Here is a 21451-nt window from a genome sequence, read left to right as displayed (position 1 = left end):
CATCTGAGCAAATATTGTACATATTTTTTTGTAACTTTAATTCAAATTTCATTTCTTTGGATTTCTTTTTACAAATAAGTTTCAATTTGTTATGATTTCGAAAATAATATTATCAGCTATAAATATATATTAATACTGACTACTGACTACATTTAAAATTATTAATTTTATTAGGTCTTTGTTTTATGATTAGTAATTATATAGAATCGTCATTTCATTTTACAGATTTTTAGTAGGTTATATATATGTATGTAATAAATCTATTATAATCGTTAGTCATATTGTTAAAATTAACTCACATCTGTGCAATAAAAACATCAATGTAAAGTTAAGTATACATTTATTTAAGATAAAGTGATTGGTTATATTATAGTACCTAATCAATAATTAATACGACTATAGTTTTATAAGTGAATGTATATACAATTCAAATATCAAAACTATTATAATATGTTTGTAGCTGTGTTTTGAAAATGATCTCTTTACTCGTAGGTAGATATAATTTATTAATAATAAATAAATTATATTGGAACCAACTTCGCCGAAGTATATTTGACTAAATAATTTATTTTGACAGTACATTTGATTATTAAATCAAAACTATACTACTTTTTTGTCTTATATTAAGAAAATAAATAAGTACCAAATTTGATTTTAAGTCAATATGAGATGTGGTTTTTATTTTTTTGAAGTTTCTTTTTTTTTATTCATACGAGAGTATTATACTATAAGTAGATATTAAGAAGGTTTTTTTCCTCGGGGGGGGGGGGGAGTCAAGTACTCCTGGACCACCCCCGTAAATACGCCACTGAATTTAATGTAATATATCGTTAGGGATGTGATGTGTAAGTTAATAAGTAGGTACTAAAATACACACGTATCAATAAATCTTTTTTTTCCTAAGCAAATTGGTATACAATTTAGAATTTTAGATACCTAAAAGGATTTGTTATTTAAATAATTATACTTTATAGCTATTGTAGTATTGTGTTTATAGTCAATAAATGTTAAAAATTACATAGAACTATAGAAGTCATTCTTTTTATTTTTTAATATTTTTTATGTTATATTTGTTTAAATATGTTATAAATTATCATAAATAGTTTAAAAAGCTAAGTAGGTAGACTTGATAAAGGAGTTAAGAAGTAAGAATGACATTCCATTAATGTTTAACCGTAAATTAATAATCATTTTGTACCTATTTAATTAATAAACTATATGAATACGACGTATCTTTTTGTAAATATATGTTCTTATTTTATTAATTGAATTTATAAATATAGTATGATAGGGTAATTTTATAGTTTATTATTTATTGCAGTTATGATATTTATAGTAAATAATTCACTTTTTATATGATAAATTATTGGACATAAATAATAATAATTATATATATAATGAAAAAATTGAACTAGGAGTATACAAATACATTTTGAACCATTTTAATATTTTTCGTAATAACAATAATAAATAAATATAACTTTTAATATTTAATTTATTGAAAATATTAAATGGGGAATAATTATTATTATGTATTTTAATGCCTAATGTACTCGTATTTTACCATTATAGTATTATACATTTAAGCAAATCATGTTTAAAAGAATAATCTTAAAAGTGTCGGTATGTACTTTATATTTATGAACTTATCAGCTAATATATAAACTAAATAACTATTAAATAAATTATTAACTAAAATAAAATTTAAAATCAGTAAAAATGTTACACATTATTCGCAGTAGATTGTTTTTATTAAACTATAAAATTTTAATTCTAAATTAATTTTTACGATCAATTTCAATAATTATACGAGTATTTATTATTATTATTTTATTGTTAGGTACGGATTAAAGGAACATGTATTCTTGTTTAATAACATTATATTGTTATTTGAGATTAGATAAAATTTGAAGTTTATTAGGTAAATAATTGTTTGACATTTTAATTATTGGTTTTTTAACTTATTAAATTAACACTAGGTAGGTAATAGTAGCATACGCAGAATTTTAGTTCGGTTAGGGTTCTAACCATAGATTGATTATAAACTCGTGGAGTTTCCTCCTTTTACTATTCCACACTCTATACCTCAACTAGTAAATAATATCATCATTAATAAGCTACAAGATAATTCCAAATACTGATGTTCATATTTGTTATTAATTAATTTATCAACTATTGTAAATGTAAAGAAAAGAATAAGTGAATTTCACCCAAGAAAGATATGTATCCATCTTTATTTTTTATATGATCAAGCATTAGTCATACGTTTAAATTTAATATAATATATAAAATATCAGGGGTGGCCAACTCGCGAGTTGTGTGTGGCTCTCGTCATAGTCGGATGTGGCTGGCGTCTTATTTATAAAATCGAAATATACTTACTATTGTTGTATGAATTTAAATTTTTTTGGTATGCATTTATAAACATTTATCAAATTATATAAAAAGTATTTACAAACATTTTTACTTTTGCATAACTGTATTTGTAAATGTGGCTCGGCGAACACGTTCATGTTGTCCACCCCTGATCGATTTAAGAACTTTTAAGACCGTAATGTTTTCAAATATTAATTAAATTGCCAATTGGTATACAATTTAAAAAATATTTTGTTGGGATAAAAACTTCTTTTTTAAAATATAAACCAATTCTTTTATATTATACAATATACATAGTAACAATTAACAGTATTATTTATGGGTACTTCATAATCTATTGCCTCATCACTATATACAATGAATACTCCACGAACGTTTTAAGTTAAAATTTATCAATTACATTGAAAAATAATCTATTTTATTATGATTAGGTGTTTTTATCGAAAGTTCTAAATCATAATTAAATCTAAAACAAAAATAAAATAGGATCTAAATGTTTTTATCGGCGTAGCCATGTGCTATGTGCCTATGTACTCAGTAGGATGTATTTTGTATTTATCCTGCCTAATATTTATTTTTTCTTTACGCTACATATATTGCTCAACTTCGACATGATTAGAAAGTATAATAATAATTATGGGCTATAATTAATAGTTATCACTAACAAAGAATATAATTTAATAAACAGATTGATTATTAACAATAAACCTTCATTAATTATTATAATGAAAATTATTAACGTGTTTTTTTCTTTATAATTTTGGGTCATTATAAAATAATTCTCATTAAAAAAAATATCATGTTTTTTACTATGTATATTATAACTTGTTATTAGTTGAAAGTTTTTTTTTACTTTTTTGAGCAAAAAACATATTTATAATTTCGTATCCTAAAACAAAAGCAGAATATTTTTTAAGTATATAAATTAAATGTTGAATAAGTAGTTAATAATAAGTATTTAAAGTTAAGATGAGTGAAGTTTAGACTTTATTATAATAAGTATATAGGAGTATTTTTTTAACACTCTTTCTACCCATATTAACTACGATATAAAAATTCAATTTTTTACGTAAACATTTCAGAAAACTATTATGCTCTGATATATTAAATTAAAAATCTACGTTATAAAAAATTGAAACGAAAAAGATGATAACAATAAAAAATATTGAGAAGTATAGTTTTGTTTTCAAAAAATGTTGTTTTGTAATTATTTTAAATAATATAACAAAATACATTATTATACCTTAATATTTTTCAAGATTGGTGTTAACTGTTCACCCAGTATATTATGTCAACGACCTTGTACGCCTTACACTCAAAGAGTTAGTATCCACGTGTTGACAGGGTTACGCTGTTATAGAATAAATCACTATAAGAGATTTGATGTCAGGCAGTGCGAGATCTTCGACCTTCACAATGATTGAGGCTTATCAATCATTATTCATTACAAGAAAACAATTATATTATAATTAATTTATCTAAATAAGGGTTAAACATAGTTCTAAATTTATTTATAACCCATAATTGGCCACAATACATAAACTGTTTTGTTTTTTCGTTAATTGATGAGTGTTTATTTAGCAGTTGTACATATTAATTAAGTGGTTTTCACTTGAAATGTTGATACTATTAAAATATTAAAAATCTGAATAATTCATTATTTTTTGTTATAAGTCTGATATGACATAACTGAAGTTAATATGTTGAAATATCAAATTGTATTTGTATTAAAAATAACTTAAGTATTTATATTTTATACATGTGGTATATAAATGGCTTTAGAAATCGTCGACTTCATCAATTGTTATGAATTGAGATTTAGTTGAGGATTTAGTATTTTTCAAAGTAATCATGTCGTAATTTTTTAATTAAATTTATATATTTATCTGTGGGTAACTGAAATAAGTTTAATTAATGAAATATTTTATCATCAATTGGATGATAGGTATAGACAATTTATTACAATCTATATGTACATAATAAAATATATATATTCTTAATTCCAAGTTATATATTTATAATATGGTATATAAATTTGTATAATAAACTTGTATATTAATTTATTATCAATTAAAAAGATTCTTTGGATTAAGAAATATAATAAATACAGTATTCGGAACTGAATAAAGGATATGGTTGCATATTGCATGTATTATAATATATGTTACATAATATTCGTATTGAATATTAGTTTTTATTATGTATTTCATAAAGTCACGATGAAAATAGATGCACTAATGAGAAGTGTTGCATAAACAAATTATAAATATTGGCCATTAACTTGAAATATTATTCTCAAACTGATTATTATATATATTTAAATACCAGTTTGTGATAGGTTGGCTGTAAGTTCCTTGAATAAACCAGTGTATGGAATTTTCAGAGAATGCCTTTATCATAAGTATTGGTGTTTGAAATTGCTATGACATGGATGGAATATTTTTAAAATTTGAGTTGAATTTAAAATGTCTAAAGTTTAAGTATTTTTTAACCAAAACAGTTTTATATGAAGGATTTAAATGGGACTTATATTGTCCCATATTTAAAGTACTATTATTGAAATTCTCACTAATAACAATCAATATGCGTATAAATGGTTATGATAATAGAAAATAAAATGGTTAAAAAAAATGATTAAAATATATATTAAACTAGAGAAATTATCTGTAATTAAAACAAAAAAATATTGTAAACTTTATCACCTAAATACATAAAAAACTAAGAGATTTCAATTGAACACTTTACTTTACGTGTTAATACCACGTTTAAATAAAAATACCCATACAAATCTCATAATCAAAATATTATTGTAATTTATAAAATCCATATGATCTTCAACTATAGGAGAGTGCTAAAGAATATGTGTTAATAAAACTTAGATCTTCAAAAATATTACCTTCAGAAAATAATTTATCGTTTCACCCTACAACTGTACAGTGTACAGTGTACACATTATAAAAATCTGAGAATAATTTCAATACATGGTGAAGCTAAATATTTTTATTAATATTTTCATAATAAACATTATTATCGTTCTAACTTGTAAAAAAATAATAGTATTTTTCCATTTAATGTTATCTTCTAATACGCTTACATGTAAATTTTATCACAATCTTCTAAATGATTAAAATAACATTAATTATAATGATTATTATAGCATTAATTTCAATAAACAATTATTACCTAAACCAAATAGGTAGTTTCATCAAGATCAATGGGTTTCTTCTTTCATTCTAAAAGTTCAATGTATGTAATTATCATTTAACACATTTGCTTATCTGAACAAATTATAAATACATTAAAGAAAAAAATTATTTTCAAGCAAACGGGTTATAACCTGCAATTCGGTAGCAATCCATGGCTTAGCTTTATCTTACCGACCTACAAACTCTTAAAGAGACTTCTTATAATTTATTACTTGAGAGTTCGTTAAAGTTATTTAGTTTTTGATTTATAACATCTGATATATCTTATATACGTTGTGCACATTAAATTCAAGCTATAAAAATACTAATGAAACATTTCGTGGCCACATGAGTTTAATTAATAATAAAGATTATTCTGGCTAGCTTTATTGACTTAAGTTATGACTTATGACTATAAATTAACTAAAAAATATACAGTACGCACAAGTATGTGTATGTGTATAAAAACCCGGAGAGTAGTATAATTATTAAATAAAAAAGATAATTAGAAAATTATACTTAATACATACCTATCTGTATAAGTTTAACTAGATAATAAGTAATTATGTTACAGACAAATATATTTATAAGTATAAATAAAAGCATAACACAATTAAATAATTTTTAAATAATCAATATTTATCATGATATTCGTAATAATAAATTATCTCTATTTTATCCTTTAATTCCTATAAACAATCTGAAGTCAAAACTATATTTTTTTTCTACATTTATTTACTATAAGAAAATACTTTATACTAGAATATCATGGATATTTCAGAATAAAATAGTTAATTTCTCGAGGGCAGAATTACCAAACGTTTCTTAGCGGTGTATTATATGTATATATTAAACTCCCTTCACAGTGTATGCATTTTAACCTCTTTACCATTAACGTTTTACAAAAACCTGTTGAATTTTCTAATTCTAGAGTATGAGTATGATAAAACCTAACACATGGAAGTATAAGTTTAAAAATCAGGAAAGTCATTGTAATGAATGTGTTAAATTTGAATTAAATGATAAATCATTAATTATTTCTTACAAAAAATACAATTGATATATTATATAACGTCTTTTTAGAATTTATTTATATCACTATTAAGAATGTCTTTAGCTATTATAATCATACGTTAGGTTATACTAATTTTTATTAAATATCATAACATTTTAATTCATTATTTCGAACATAATAATAAATGTATATAATTCATCATTGCTATTTACTTATAATTCAATACCAACTTACAGTAGGTGTATGGTGTAAATAGATTTGTGATAAAATATTTTGAAAATTTAATTGCATATAGAAAATAATAATATACGTAAAGGTGAGAAGTCTCTATTATTAACACATATTTTTCTTTCAAGAAAATAACTTAATCACTATTTTTCGTTTAAACATCCAATTTTTTCAGACTGAACTTTAATCATATTGCGTAGATATAAACTCCTAATTCCTATTAGTTTTCCCGAATTTTCCGTAAAACATAGAGAATTTCATTCTTTTTTTAGTTTTTAATACTTTTTAAATTACCAACTAAATCTAATTTTTTTCAAGAGAACTATCCTTAAAATTGAATATTTAAACTTTTTAAAGCTCTTAAAGGTAACAATGAAAAACACAACAAAATATAAAATAAGTAATAACAAACTCCTCTCAGAATTTAAAACACAATTTTTATTTTTATTGATATAATAGCCAGACTACTCAAGCAATTAAGTATTAAATGATTTATTTTGTTTGTCCTTTATAATCTTTCCAAAGGTTAAGTTATTTACAATGAATTAAAAAAAAATTAACTGGCGACAATAATTAATTATGATAAACATAAATAGATATTACAACACAAAGATATTTAAAAGTAGGTGTAATACATAATTTAATATTATACATTGGTATATTTGATAATCCTTAATATTATAAATATATATGACTCAGACTAAAAGATATTAAAAAACAAGTTTTTGTGAAGTAAATTGCAAATATTGAAGAACAAGTTTGGTATCTTGAAGAGAAAATTAATAATTTTTTTCTGCGTGACGTTTAATTAACTGAAAAATCGCCATATGAAATAATAATAAAAAAATAAAACTGAAAAATAGTATTAAACATTATTATGTGAAACCAGCGGTTTCAGAACGAATTAATCGTGCTACAAGAATAACGTCAAAGAATACTCTTTTATTTATATAATATATAGGTATTTTATGTACCTAAGTAGAGACAATGATGGAGGATGCTAAATACGAACGGAAAACCGTATGGAAAAGACCTAAGAGGAAATCTATGTACACGCACATATTAATTACGGTGTTTAAATAGTATACCATATGACGCGGATGATGCATAAAACCAGAAAGTCCGGTTAAATCGTATCCAAATTTTGATACTTATAACCTCCCCAAAAAACCAAAATCATATTTTTTAGCCAATCTTCTATGGCGGCGTTTATCCTTGCCGTCCTTCGGAGCGTTCTCGGTCGTGTGGCCTATCGCATTGGAAAACACACGAACTCGCGAGGTATTTCTATTCACACAAAACCGATACATGTAAGTACCTATATACTGCAGAGAGAGCGAGAGATTTAATACTGATACATATATATATAAATATATTTATATTATATTCAGATATAGAGAAAAAGAGAGAACGAGATGGAACGAGAAAAATACGCACATATTCCCAACACACACACACATATACACATATATTTATATATATAATATATATACGACTTGGGTAGCTGCTGCCGCCGCCACCGCCGACATGACCACCGACGATAGGGTGTTCGGGGTGGCGGTGGGCGGAGAGGAGAGAGAGAGCGTCTGGTTTATACAGGTGTCTAGACGGTAAATAAGCAAATCCTTCTCTCGATCGCTCTGCTGTTAGGTCTCGTCAACGCGCATGCAGAGGCCCTCGACACACACACACACACACACACACACACAAGCACATACTCTCGGAACGTGTGCGCGTGCGCGCGACTGAACGGTCGTATCGTCAACGGCCGCCGGTCACTGCGCCCGTCATTACTGTTGTTGGAGTGCTTTTTTGCCTCCATCTCGCCGTCGTCATCTCACCCCTCTACCCGTTTCCTTTTATCGCCGCCAGTGTTTCTATATAAGCATTAAGCACACACACACACAGGCGCGCACACGTATACATATTATATTCCGTATTTATTCAAATGAGAGACATTTCGCAGCATTGTCCGACGACGACCAAGACGACTAAAGACGACCATAAGACGACTGTTACGGCCGAGACTCCGACGGCCCCGCGAGTGCAGTTTACCGTGGCGGCCCGTTCTTCGTGTAGTCGCAATAAACAGACCGATGAACCTCCCGAGATACACTGTTGAAGAGAGCAAGCGGCGGCGGCCTAAACACCGTCGACCGCAAGTACGACGTCGGCCGGCTATACAGCTGCACCTGCACGCACCGTCGTTCCGCCGCCGCCACTACCGGATGCTGTGTAATATTCTTGCCCCGTGGCCACCGCCGCCGCCGCTGTTGGCGCGCGCTCGCCCGCCCGAGTGCATTTCCCGAGTGGTCACTACATATAATAATATTTCCGACGAAATGAGAAACGCCGCACCACCGCGCTCGCACCGCCGAGAGACTTAACCGTCGTAAGTCAGTCGGCGGGGCTGTCTGCAGCTGCCCCGTGCGCTGGCGATGTTGTTATAATATTCTCTGCCTCCGCCCCTCTTGCCCACGCGCAGTGTCTCCTATAGTTGTTTACTATATTATAATAATATGTATGTATGTATGTACGGAGACTCGACCAGCGGTAACCAGCTGCAGCGACCAGACGTACCTCTCTATAATCTATATAGACATTAACACGAATATAGATTATAATATACTATATATAGCACAACTAAGGTTTTAGTTTTAAAAACGGGACTCTCATGAGCCCCCTTCCACACGTCCACCCCACAAGATATCACTACGATACTTCTGCTATATAGTCACGACTCGATTCTCTGAATATATCGTAACGTCCTTATACGTTTTGGAAACTTAAATTTAGAATTACACCTTACATAAGTTGTAACATACCTTCATTAAGCGTTTCAAATCTAAACATGCGTTTCAAAACTTGTAAAACTATATAACAATCACACCACGAAAAAGTAAAAAGTGAAATTATACTTGTACTCGTGATTTTGAATCTATCAAGACTTGGATTAAAATAGTTAATTATTGTATTTTTCATGACTAAATTTAGTTCGTAATACGTATACACTCAAATAAAATTACGAGAAGGAAACTGATTTAATGAAACATCGGGATAAAACCAAAACGTTTTGTAATTAAATTGGAATTTTGTTGGTAAAACGGTAAACGATGTTGAAAATAGCAAGAACCTAACTTCAAACGGGGTGGATACGAGTACATAATTTACTCATAAGTTTATAACCACTGATAACTGTACGTAAAAAACATAGACAATGGTGGACAATAAAAGACTTTTACAATAGAAACTTCTTCAAATTGTTGATTTCTAATACATTTTTCTCTGTGTAAACAACTAATAGAACTTATAAATGATTTTTTGGTGTTTAACACTATGTTCATTAACTGTCAACAAATAGCAAATTTTCAAATTATAAAAGTTTCCTATGTATTTCTTTTTTTCATCAGTTTATATACGTACAGTGAAAAATAATTTTTTTTTAGCTATTGTCATTTGTCAGCCATGTTTTCATTTTACTATGTTTCGATTATAATTTATATTGTATATGTAAATGTGCAGATTTTTGTCATATTGGTTGGTCAAGTCTTTTTCCCCTGTTAGATAGTTGACGTATAATTTCATACTTTTACGGATTAGGTACTGTCGTTGGGCATGATTCGAGTTAGAAATATTTATAGACACTTTTATTATTTCTGTTGTTGAACAATTTTACGATGGTTTCTGTCGTAAAAAATCATACTGAAGGACTGTAATATCATAAACAATGATTACACACTAAGCTTAATCCTCTATTATATATTTTTATACTCTTTCTCTATAATATAGTATAATCATTCTGTAGTTTAGACTGAATACTGATAGTATTAGTCATTTTACATACCAACAATATACAATGATGTGTATATTATCGGCTCATACTATAAAATAAAATAAAATTTATTTTCTGTTATTTTGTATTTAGTTTAATATTAGTAATTTAAAATATATAGTAGAAAAAATAAATAATAACTGGATTATAAAATAAAATAAAACATGATTAGTAAAATTTAAATTGTTACAAGTGTTGACAATTATACGAGTATGAAGTAATTTTATGGAAATTAAGATAGATAATAGAAATATAAGCAATGAAATCTATAAATTACAATTCATAATCTATGTTTTAATCAAAATTTATCAAAAAATAAATATTTTATTGTAGTACACATTATACTTAATGATATTCAAATCAGTAAATTATTTTTGGCAATTTTAATACTATTGAATTACCGTTGACGCGTTGAGTCAGAGTAATATTTTTCTTATAATATGTTTAGTTATAATTTTGTAGAGATTTTAATATCGAGACACTTAATATTATATTACAGGTTTTTCATTTATTTAATCAGGAATAAAATTAGAATATTCAAAACTAGTATTTAAAAAATATTTTCGGAAATCAATATTCAATTTAGAGTACCGGTATTTTTTCAGTATTGGAATTTTAAAATATATATTGCAAACTAGTATACTTGTACCTACTATATAAGTTAATTTATGTACCCCCTTTCGTCTTCTCATATAAATATAAAATATTACTAAATAATTCATTAGCTAATTTATTTGTAAGTCTGAATTTTGATCGAGCTTTTAATTATTTTAGTTAGTATTATAAATTATGTATCTATCTCTTTAAATTGTAGATGATAATTTTTATAAATTGCAGGGTTAGGAGTATTAAAAATAATAATTTCTGATTTACATATAAATATGCTTGATGTTAGGATTTTAATATAATATTAATGATAAAAGTATATGAATAATGGGTATGTTTGGTAAAGGTGTACTAACAAATTTATTTTTATAAATGGTTTTACAGTAGTCCAATCTAATAATAAATGATTTAATCCGGCAGTTAATTTCATTTTACTAGTTATTTCAATTATTTAATTCATTGTAAACTAACTTTCATGAATGACATTTTGGAGAGATACTAATAAATCGTGATTAATAATCTGGATATAACGAAAAACCTAAAATATTAAAGCTGGTACTTAAAACCAATTTTAGTTCTTTTGATTTGCGACACCATTTAAGTATGTACTTAGGTATGTAATCTGTATCAATATATAAAACAATAATATACATTTTGCGCCATATCTAATTATTAATTTTGATATTATTTTGTGATACGACAGAAAACGAAATGACATAATATGTAATCTGCACCTCACTTTCAATTTCAATGGTTGAAATTTACCTAATACAATTAAACAGAGTTTGCATAACATATAAAACGTAATAAATAACACGGACTATTAATATTATAAACAATTAGATACTGGATTATAAATTGTAAAATTCCTGATGTTCACTTATTTTATTATTAAATGGAATATAACTTTTTTATACACTAAGTACGTATACAATAATATATACTAATTCATATAATTAGTATACTAGTAGACATAATTCTGAGTTTTACTATATTATTCATTAAGGATATGCTATATGGCATATGCAAATATAGTATAATACTATAAAACCAGGGTTATGACTTATTGACTTATGGAATATATTTATCTTATATCAGTTAGGCGTTTAATAGTAAAATTTAAATTTTTTTAATTAATGATATAAAATAACGTTTTTATAGAATACATGAATAGCAATTCAGTAGTAAACATCATTTTAATAAAAAAAAATTTTGAATCAAAATGTATTAATAGTTTATTATTTTAAAGTTATCAAGTGATTATATTTGGATTTTTAAGAATACCTTTTTTATATATAGTGTTCATCAAAATTTTGTGTATTAGATTTTTTCATTATTTTGAATTGATTTTAATTTCACGAGCTCTAAAAAAATACTTTTTTTAGAATTATTATAAAATTATATTCTTTAATAATTATATTTAAATAGTACGTCACTATTTATAACTCCATATAAAACAATTTTTTTCGACATGTTTAATTATTTAAGATCCATAATATTAATCGCCAAACTAAAATTTTTCGACTATGCAATACAATTAATATTAACACATTCATTTTATTTGTATCATATAATTACTTATATAATTTTTCGTAGCATTATGAGTGTTTGTTTTTACGAACATTTTTATTAATATGAATAAATAAGTACTTAAATAAATATTATTTTAATTAACACTAACGACTTATTCAATAATATGCATTAAACTATAAAAATATTACTAACCATTTCGTCGAAGTTAATTGTAAACTTCTAATATACACCAATACAACATAATCGCTTTTTAAATGAAAATTATTTATCACGTTCAATACATAGTAGGTACTATTGTACAATATAACTCCTATAAGACATTCAATCATAGTTTAAAAGTGTGGACTTGTCAAATAATAATAAAAAATATTTTGTGGAATTTATTATTTTGAATTACTAAATAAGTATAATAATAACGTTCTATCTGTAATTATGTTTTGAGGCTCATTTGTATTATAATATGGGATACAAATCGCCGCAATCGTGAAGTACTAGTAGTAGTAGCGGTGAGCGTTAGTAAATCGATGGTTTCCACGTTCGATAGTGTCAGTGCATTTCACATGGCGGGAACGGTCCCATGCACATTCTCTGTACCTGCTTGTGCCGAGACAGTTAACAGTCCGAAATTGACGGTGCCGAATGGCACGGAAGTCCGCGTAGTTTATATTTTGTGTGTTCCATGGTTGAATAATTTTTAACTCAAAATATTTATTACAATATTAATTATTAAAAAGCGTTTAGTAACGGGATTGATTATTATAATAATATATTGAACACGTTGGATTCATAATCACTAGAATATTTTCGTCTTTTTTTATATAAAACTTTGAACTTTCGGAAGGTATGACATTGAAAGATTTTTTTTTTACAAGAATATAATAAATTACATTTTATATTACAATAATTTCTTTGTTTTGCATTTTATTTTTATCTATTTATTAATATAATTTATGTTTATTAACACTAAATTAATTTATTATTGTAACCTTTACGCAGATTCTTATATAGTCATATTCATAAGTCTCGTTAAAGTATTTTAAATGCTTTTCTTCTTTTTAAATTTAATATTAACAGTAAAGACAATAATTATGATTTTTTTTTTTGTTTATGGATTAGAAAAATAAACAAAATATTCAAGCATAAAACTCATTTATCGTTTAACATATCTTCATATCTTCCAAAATTAGTAATACTAAGCAGCATTCTAATCGATACAACTAAAACTTAAAAGATTAATAAATGAAAATTAGTTATTTTTAAATAATCAGTATCTATTTAAGTAAAATTCAAGATAAATATTCTGTGCTTATTAGTTATTAACATCTTTGAGTTCAGTTTCATTCCTATAACTATAATATGCGAATATATTATGAGATTTGATAATTATTTACACCATACCTATTAGTGTATTTTATACATTTATACATATAGCGGTATTTTAAATTATGTTTCAAATTTAGTTTAGTAATATTTGATATGATTAATTTTTGATATTGAATTTTATTTAGTTAGATTTTAATATTTTTAAATAGTTGTTAAAGTAAAAAACAGAATACACTCAATTTAATAAACATTTTAATGCAATAGCCAATAACAGATTATATTATGAAGTAATATTTTTTATACATTATTGATATTGATAATTGAAGTTGATCAGAGAAAGGTACACTAATAACAATCACATACTTAAATATAAGAAAGTAATATTATAATATTTAAAAACTGAAGTGCATATTATGGTCGATGTTAACAACGGTTTGTACTCTATACAAAATATAATTATTAATCTCGATTCTTATTCATTTCCGTGAAATAGGTTAGTATATGTAGTGATCCGTTGAAGTGATTTTAAAATGTGTTCAAGTATCTAATAATTTATATACGTATGTAGTAGAATATTTAAAAATATGGTAAATATCACTTAAGTTGTAATAGGCTCAAACGGCGTTAATAGGATGACTCGGCCAGACAGTCTTTTCCAATAAAAAAAAAAAACGAAAGTGTATATTATTATGTTTACCACTTCTATAATACATAATATATATATATAAATAACTTTCCTACCTATGTACACTAATATTGTTACCGCGAAACTCTTGTTGCAAGTGTATACAAATAACTCGTGGCCAAGTAATTAGGTATGTCAGCTTTTAACCAATCACGTCGTCTTCGGAGGCTGACGTCACGGGCCAAGTCCCAAAAGAACATTTTTATCAGTCGTGATAATGACTTTTTGCCGAGATATCTGGTTATTTTTATCACGGAGACACATATATTACAGAGGCAGTACGGTGCAGACATAAGTCACAGGTGCATGTATGTGTGCGCTAAAGGTAGACTCAACGTTTTTCGTGAACCGACTGTCCGGCGGATCGCAGCGGTTGGTGCGGTTCCAAGTGGAACGGTTGCCTCCGCCTACTTGACTAGCCGTCGATAGCAGTTCAAGGCCGAAAAGCGCATTTCCCGTGTGTGCGCGGAAGCGTGTGTATGTGTGTGTATGTGTGTGCACGAACACAATACTAAAAATTAGTTAGAATTTTTTTTTAATGAAAGACGGCGACTGATTAATGATGTACGATAAAAAAAAAATGTTAACACCTATAAATGAAACCGATGTTAGAAGTATATTTTTTCTATGAAATATTTTCTATTCACAGTTTTTATGTTGAATGCGTTTGTCCAAAATAACATCATCATAAGAATATTAAATAGAAACGCAGAAAATCGTAAAAAAAGCTCTTTCAATGTTTTGAATGTTTCCCCATAACGGCAATTTACACTGAAAATATTGTACTTAATATGAATTATTATTTATTAATAAATCTATAAAAATACGTAATGTACAATATAGAATTGTCAAAATGACGAATGCCCATTGATTGTTATTTGTTTAATGTGTTTATGTTTTATTTTTGTAGGCGACGACCGTTTCAAAAATGGTGATTCATGCACATCAGCAGAATGGTGTCCTCAATTTATCACGGAGCACGTTCACTCTATGACGATCTGTGGTGTGGCCTCCATGAAGAGCATGTACCCGGTGGCTTGGAAACCCAAATACTTTTTGTTCTCTGCCATCCTACACGTGTGCAGTTTAGACTTGGTGTTGGGTAAGTGTAACCTTGTTTGTTATAATATTAGTAGTAAGTATTTAAATTTTCTTTAATCAAGGAAAATACAGCTGAAAGACAACTACGAAGGTTGTAATGTAGACGCGTTGCAAATTGTAATAATACATAGTGCATAAAACTATTATAATATTTCTTACGGTTGTTTTGATATTTATCTCTAATTTGTAAATACATTGCACATTCACCTAGGAGGGCCTCTCGTATATATCACATCATATACGGTGTTTTATGATCGACGGTAAAAACGAAAAATTATTTTAACGATTAGCTTTATAAAGATTCGTCGAAAGTAAACACATATTTTGTATTGAATTGAAAATAATATAGTATCTAATTTTTATAATATTACATATACTTATAAGTTATAATAGATGCTCGTATATATTTGTATTTGAACCTCAAAGTTGGAACACATTTTTAATAAAATTATTATTACAAGGTATATGCCAGTATATAAAAAAAGTCTAAAAACAATTTAAATAATACAACATTTTATTGTAGGTAGTTTCTAAGACAATACTGTATTTAAATAGATATCAGTTAACCGTTTTACATATTTCCCATATAATTGTAGTGGTATATAATAATAAGTCTACAATATAATTGGTATACTACTACCTACACATACATAATATTATGTAAGTCATTTTAAAATCTTGTTGAGTGCTAAACTTGTAACAACTATCAACATTAGTTTTTTCAATTCGCATATTAATCCAACAGAAAATTTTCGGAATCAAAACTTTAGTATAGTTTTTTTTTACTGAAATAATTAATTTTCCATTTTTATAATCATTCAGTTCTATGATATTATTTATTATTATTTTAATTTAGTTTTTTCTAGTTTAACTACCAGTATATGTCAATCTGAAAAAATTGAATTTGTTCTAACATAAATATTAATTTAAAATTAATATTATTTTTATTATATTATTAAAATTTGAAATTTAGAGTAATTCGTTTAAATGGATTTATGCTATTATTATATTCAACTACTTAGTAGTCATTGCGTTGACTTTTTGACTATAAAAATGCTATAAAACTACGTAGCAATTGTTGTCTACCATTTTCATTATTTTTTCCTTCTATACAGGAAGACCATAAATGATCTAAACGACTAGACCCAACGTTATAATATTTTTTTTCTAACCCCAGTTGACGATAGAACACAAACGATCTTAGATAAAGCTTTGTGTAAAATAACTACGTTGTTAAATGTGACAAAATAAAGAGGACAGTAAAATGATTGCTATTGAATATTTAAAAAGTTATTATACTCTATAAAATGAATATTAGGTATACCTATTATTTTATTTGAAGTTTAAACTGGTTATTAAAAATTAGTGTCAGTGAATATCTACCAACTAATAAAATAAATCAATCGCTTATAATATTGAGCTAACTATAAATTATTATTTATTTATAACATTATATTTTTAACCATAATATTATGTATATTGTATACAATAGTTGGTACATAGTAATAGTAAATGTAATATTATACAATACAACATAATATTATATTAATGTTTACACCTTTCAAAGTAAACTAATTTATTAACAATAATTCATGAGTTATTAATGCAGGCACGATTATTTATATACATATATTGTATTATATTTATGATATAAACATTATAGACAGATATTTGATTTGGTTAAAACAATGTTTATAAGATTTCTATATTCAATGTGAGCATTTTAAAAATGTAAAATAATAAATATATATATTGTATAATATAGCTATACTATAATCTTTTAATAGTACATTTTAAATTGATTTAAGTCTAGAACTGATAAAGAAAGATTAAGGATAATCTTCTAAATTTTTTTTTATTTCATAAAAAATAAAAAAATAAATACATTATAATATTAATATGCTTGATTATTTTACAATTTAGAGCACAAATTATTTTTTACTATAATTGTTGTATTTATTTTTACAAATACGTCATATATAATGCATGCATTACAATAAATGCATAAGATAGTATTTTTTTATTATACACATAAATACGAATCCTATAAAAAGTCGATTGAAAAGAATTGATGTATGAATCGAGGAACTACGGTTTGAAATTGTTGACATTTTTTTACAATCAAACAGTTGTATTTTTACTGTACGTCTGTACATATCATGAACTAAGAATCTAGACTTCGATAATTTAATTATTATTGTTATGAGGCACTGTAAAATTGTTGTTTAACGTAGCAATCGTAACCACGAGTCATACTTCTTAGAAGTTACATATACGTTTCCTCCAGACAGACGCTCCTATAGACATATCATTACGCAATTACAAATGTTTGTTCTTGTGTCCGTGATTCTTTATTTCACGTTTCTTATTATTGCTATCTGCGTAAATACTAATATTAAAAAAATAAAAAATAAGTAAAATAAATGTGTCTCGTCTAATTTTTATTTTCGCTGTTTATTTTATACACTTCCAGACATAATAATATTACACACACGCGCGCGCGCGCAAATCAGATGACCTTGCCCGGCGCGGTGCCATTAACGGTATTCCGCCTGCACCACCGCAGTCGTTGGCGATTATTATTACGTTTTTAGTCAATTCCGCATCGTCTCCTCAGACCGCCATGGCAGTGGCGGTACAAGTCAAATCCTTTTGACTGATTACTATAGCAGATCATCGCCGCCCATACGTTATTCTTCGTCAAAGAATTATCAAGAATGATCAAATCGCTATCAAACCGAATTTCTCGTGCGATCGATCATTATTACGACATTGGCCATAATATTTCAGTTTCTCCTATTCGAACCCCCTTTGATATAGCACTGAAAACGCTCAAGACTTTTTTTTTGTATGCATTATACATCAGCAGTTTTGAATGTTAGTTATAGGAGGTAGAAAAGTTTTTTTCTATAAAGAACATGAACAATTTCATTATCAAACTTAACATAATAATACATTAAAATTATATTTTATTCAGCAAACAAGGTTAGGCTAGATTAGGTTAAGTAAGTTTTACATAAATAAAATCAAAATTAAATTAGTAATATCGACATGTCTATATTTAATATTATTTTATAATCATTCTACGGCAGTTTACAATTTATAACTTTTGATCGAAATACAAGTTCAAATGTTGTACCTACACCTAAAAAAAACTTTTGCTGTTATTTTATTTGATCTTAATACGCCTTATCGGTTGAAAACTTTTATTTTTCTTTGTTTATTTCTAACATCTCTAACATGTGGTAATTAGTTATTTTCTATTTATTAAATTTCAATTTTTTTACATGTGATGGTGCTAAAATATAAACAACCTTGAGGGGTAATGTGTAATGTCTGTAGGTACTTTAATTTCTGCTTGTCACAATCATTAACTCAGATTTAGAGCAAACAATTTTGAGCGTTTGAGCTCAATATATAATTGATATTTCAAATATTTTAAAACTAATTAGTGTTTAGCCCAAATAATGATTCTGCAGTAATTTATATGATGAGACTAGAAAATATGTACCTTACACTATGGTATTACACATTTTATCTTCAATAGTAGGTAATTTAATTGATCAAATACACTTTAAAAATTATTATACTTAATTATATTATTCAGGTCTGTTATTTTCCCAGCTTTTACGACTAATACTAGAAATTGACTGAAGTTGAAATCTGCCATGTATTATAATGATCGCATTATGAACTATATGCATTAAAAACTTATAGTTTTTTCTAAAAACGTATTCCATTAAGTCAATGCATTATAATTGTTATGTTCTCTTCTATCTTCAGTTATTTCGCCGTATGCAGTTGCAATTATTAATGTAGATTATGTTACTGTTAAAACATATTATTATATTATATATTATTATGGAATCGGTGATCTGCCATAAAAAGTTAGACGAGTGAATCAAAAAATATCGATAACAGAAAAAATGTATTATTAATGTTTAACGTAGGCTGAACAAAATAAAATAAGAATAGTTGAAATGTTACTTAATTGTGAAAATAATTTACGAATAATTAATCTATCTGTTCGATTGTGGTTATAATAATAAAAATGTATAATAAATAATATTCTTTCATATTATTATTATGGATGATTTAAAAGCACAATATTTATTCCAAACAATTTTAAACAACTATTCTAGTATAAAACAAAAATAAGAAATCTTTAATAGAATTTGAAGTTTTTAGTTTCTAGTTTTTTTGGGTCATTTGAGGAAACTTGTGAGTCGATATACGAACAAAAATAAACAATGTGAGTTGACACTTTCATTTGTTTGACAGTGATGAATATATTTTTAAAACATCTAACTTATTGAAAACCATAAAAATGTTTATAAAGTGAGTGTTTTTATGATATAATATTTATATACCTATATTAAATGGTTCTTATTATGAAATTTCTCAGATCATTTAAAACTATAAAAATAATATTGATAATAATAGTATAAATATTTTATATTATTAATACCGTTCTTATTACAATGTGTTAGTATACATATATAATTACCTATTATTTCGTATTGAGTTTAAACAATTGTAGACGTACCTAATAATTTAATAGCCATTATATTATCAAATTCATGTAATTATTTATTTATTGCATTGACTATTTATTTCGTAAATGGAAAAATAAACTATGATAAACAGTTTAGTAGAATTATATAGATCTTGAAATTAAAAAAGATAATACTTAGGGAATTATTATTTTTTCATTAGGTGTGTTATCCAGGTGTTTATAATGAATTTCAAAATTATAAACGAATAATTTGTTACTGTGAGCAACATTCTTGTTTTTTTAGCGTTCACTTTAATAGAAGCTTATTTATTGCGTATATAAATCATTAATGTCTCTGTAAGGAAAACACGTCTGTGCGCGCAATAAAGCACCTAACACTCACTGACGCTTTTTGTGGTAACCACAATACGCGTTTAGTGTTTCGTATATTTTGTTAACAACGATTCGCATATTCAAAAGGTTTTTATTATTAATAGTTCTTTTTTTGCCATTCACATGATGTCTTATCGAACAATAGATATATGACGAATATAGTGTCAACGCCGTCTGGCTTACCAGACACATTAATTTTTCATATTTAATCCCATTTGCTGTTTTGACGGACGATTCGAGCATAACTATGTAACTACCTACCTTTAAGAGTGTAAACATGATTTTTTTATTAGATAAGATTTATTTTTTTTATGCGTTTCTTTAAAAACGGAACCGCAATTAATTTTAAAAGTTCATAAAATGATTATCTCTTCCAGAATGTTGCTTTTATTCGTTTATTCGTACACGTCCCACAGTCGATTATTTTTCATTCTAAAATATTTAAATTTAAATTATTTTATTTCTTATTCTTGATCTTAGTTTTTTTTTTTTAAATTAACCTGTGGAATATTTTCAAATAAAATAACTTATTACAATTGACTTAATAGTATAAAATAAAGAAAATTATTTAAACAAAAACGTATTGTTTTTTACGATTTTAAAGGAGTCTATTTTTTTTTTTTTTTTAATTATAAAGGAATTAGTTGCCAATAAAACCTACTAAATTCTATTTAAGAAA

At 26.2% G+C, this 21451-nt stretch overlaps 1 protein-coding gene across 6 annotated transcripts in view; it reads left to right on the top strand.

Moving 5' to 3' along the window:
• Positions 1 to 21451, top strand: part of LOC114125145 (follistatin-A) — a 72630-nt gene that overhangs the window by 9763 nt on the left and 41416 nt on the right. For 2 of the 6 annotated variants that reach the window (XM_050210963.1, XM_050210962.1), the window contains exon 2: positions 15694 to 15885. In XM_050210963.1, coding sequence (XP_050066920.1) covers positions 15774 to 15885 — 112 coding nt within the window. In that variant the 5' untranslated portion in view covers positions 15694 to 15773. Of the gene's footprint in view, positions 1 to 13334; positions 13617 to 15084; positions 15348 to 15416; positions 15566 to 15693; positions 15886 to 21451 lie in introns of those variants that run through there. The other 4 variants (XM_027988662.2, XM_027988665.2, XM_027988664.2 and 1 more) reach the window with 4 other exon arrangements.

This window comes from Aphis gossypii, chromosome 1 (assembly GCF_020184175.1).
Source record: "Aphis gossypii isolate Hap1 chromosome 1, ASM2018417v2, whole genome shotgun sequence".
Lineage (NCBI taxonomy): Eukaryota > Metazoa > Arthropoda > Insecta > Hemiptera > Aphididae > Aphis > Aphis gossypii.
The sequence above is the reverse complement of the archived record's forward strand: the minus strand, read 5'-3'. Positions and strand labels throughout refer to the sequence as shown.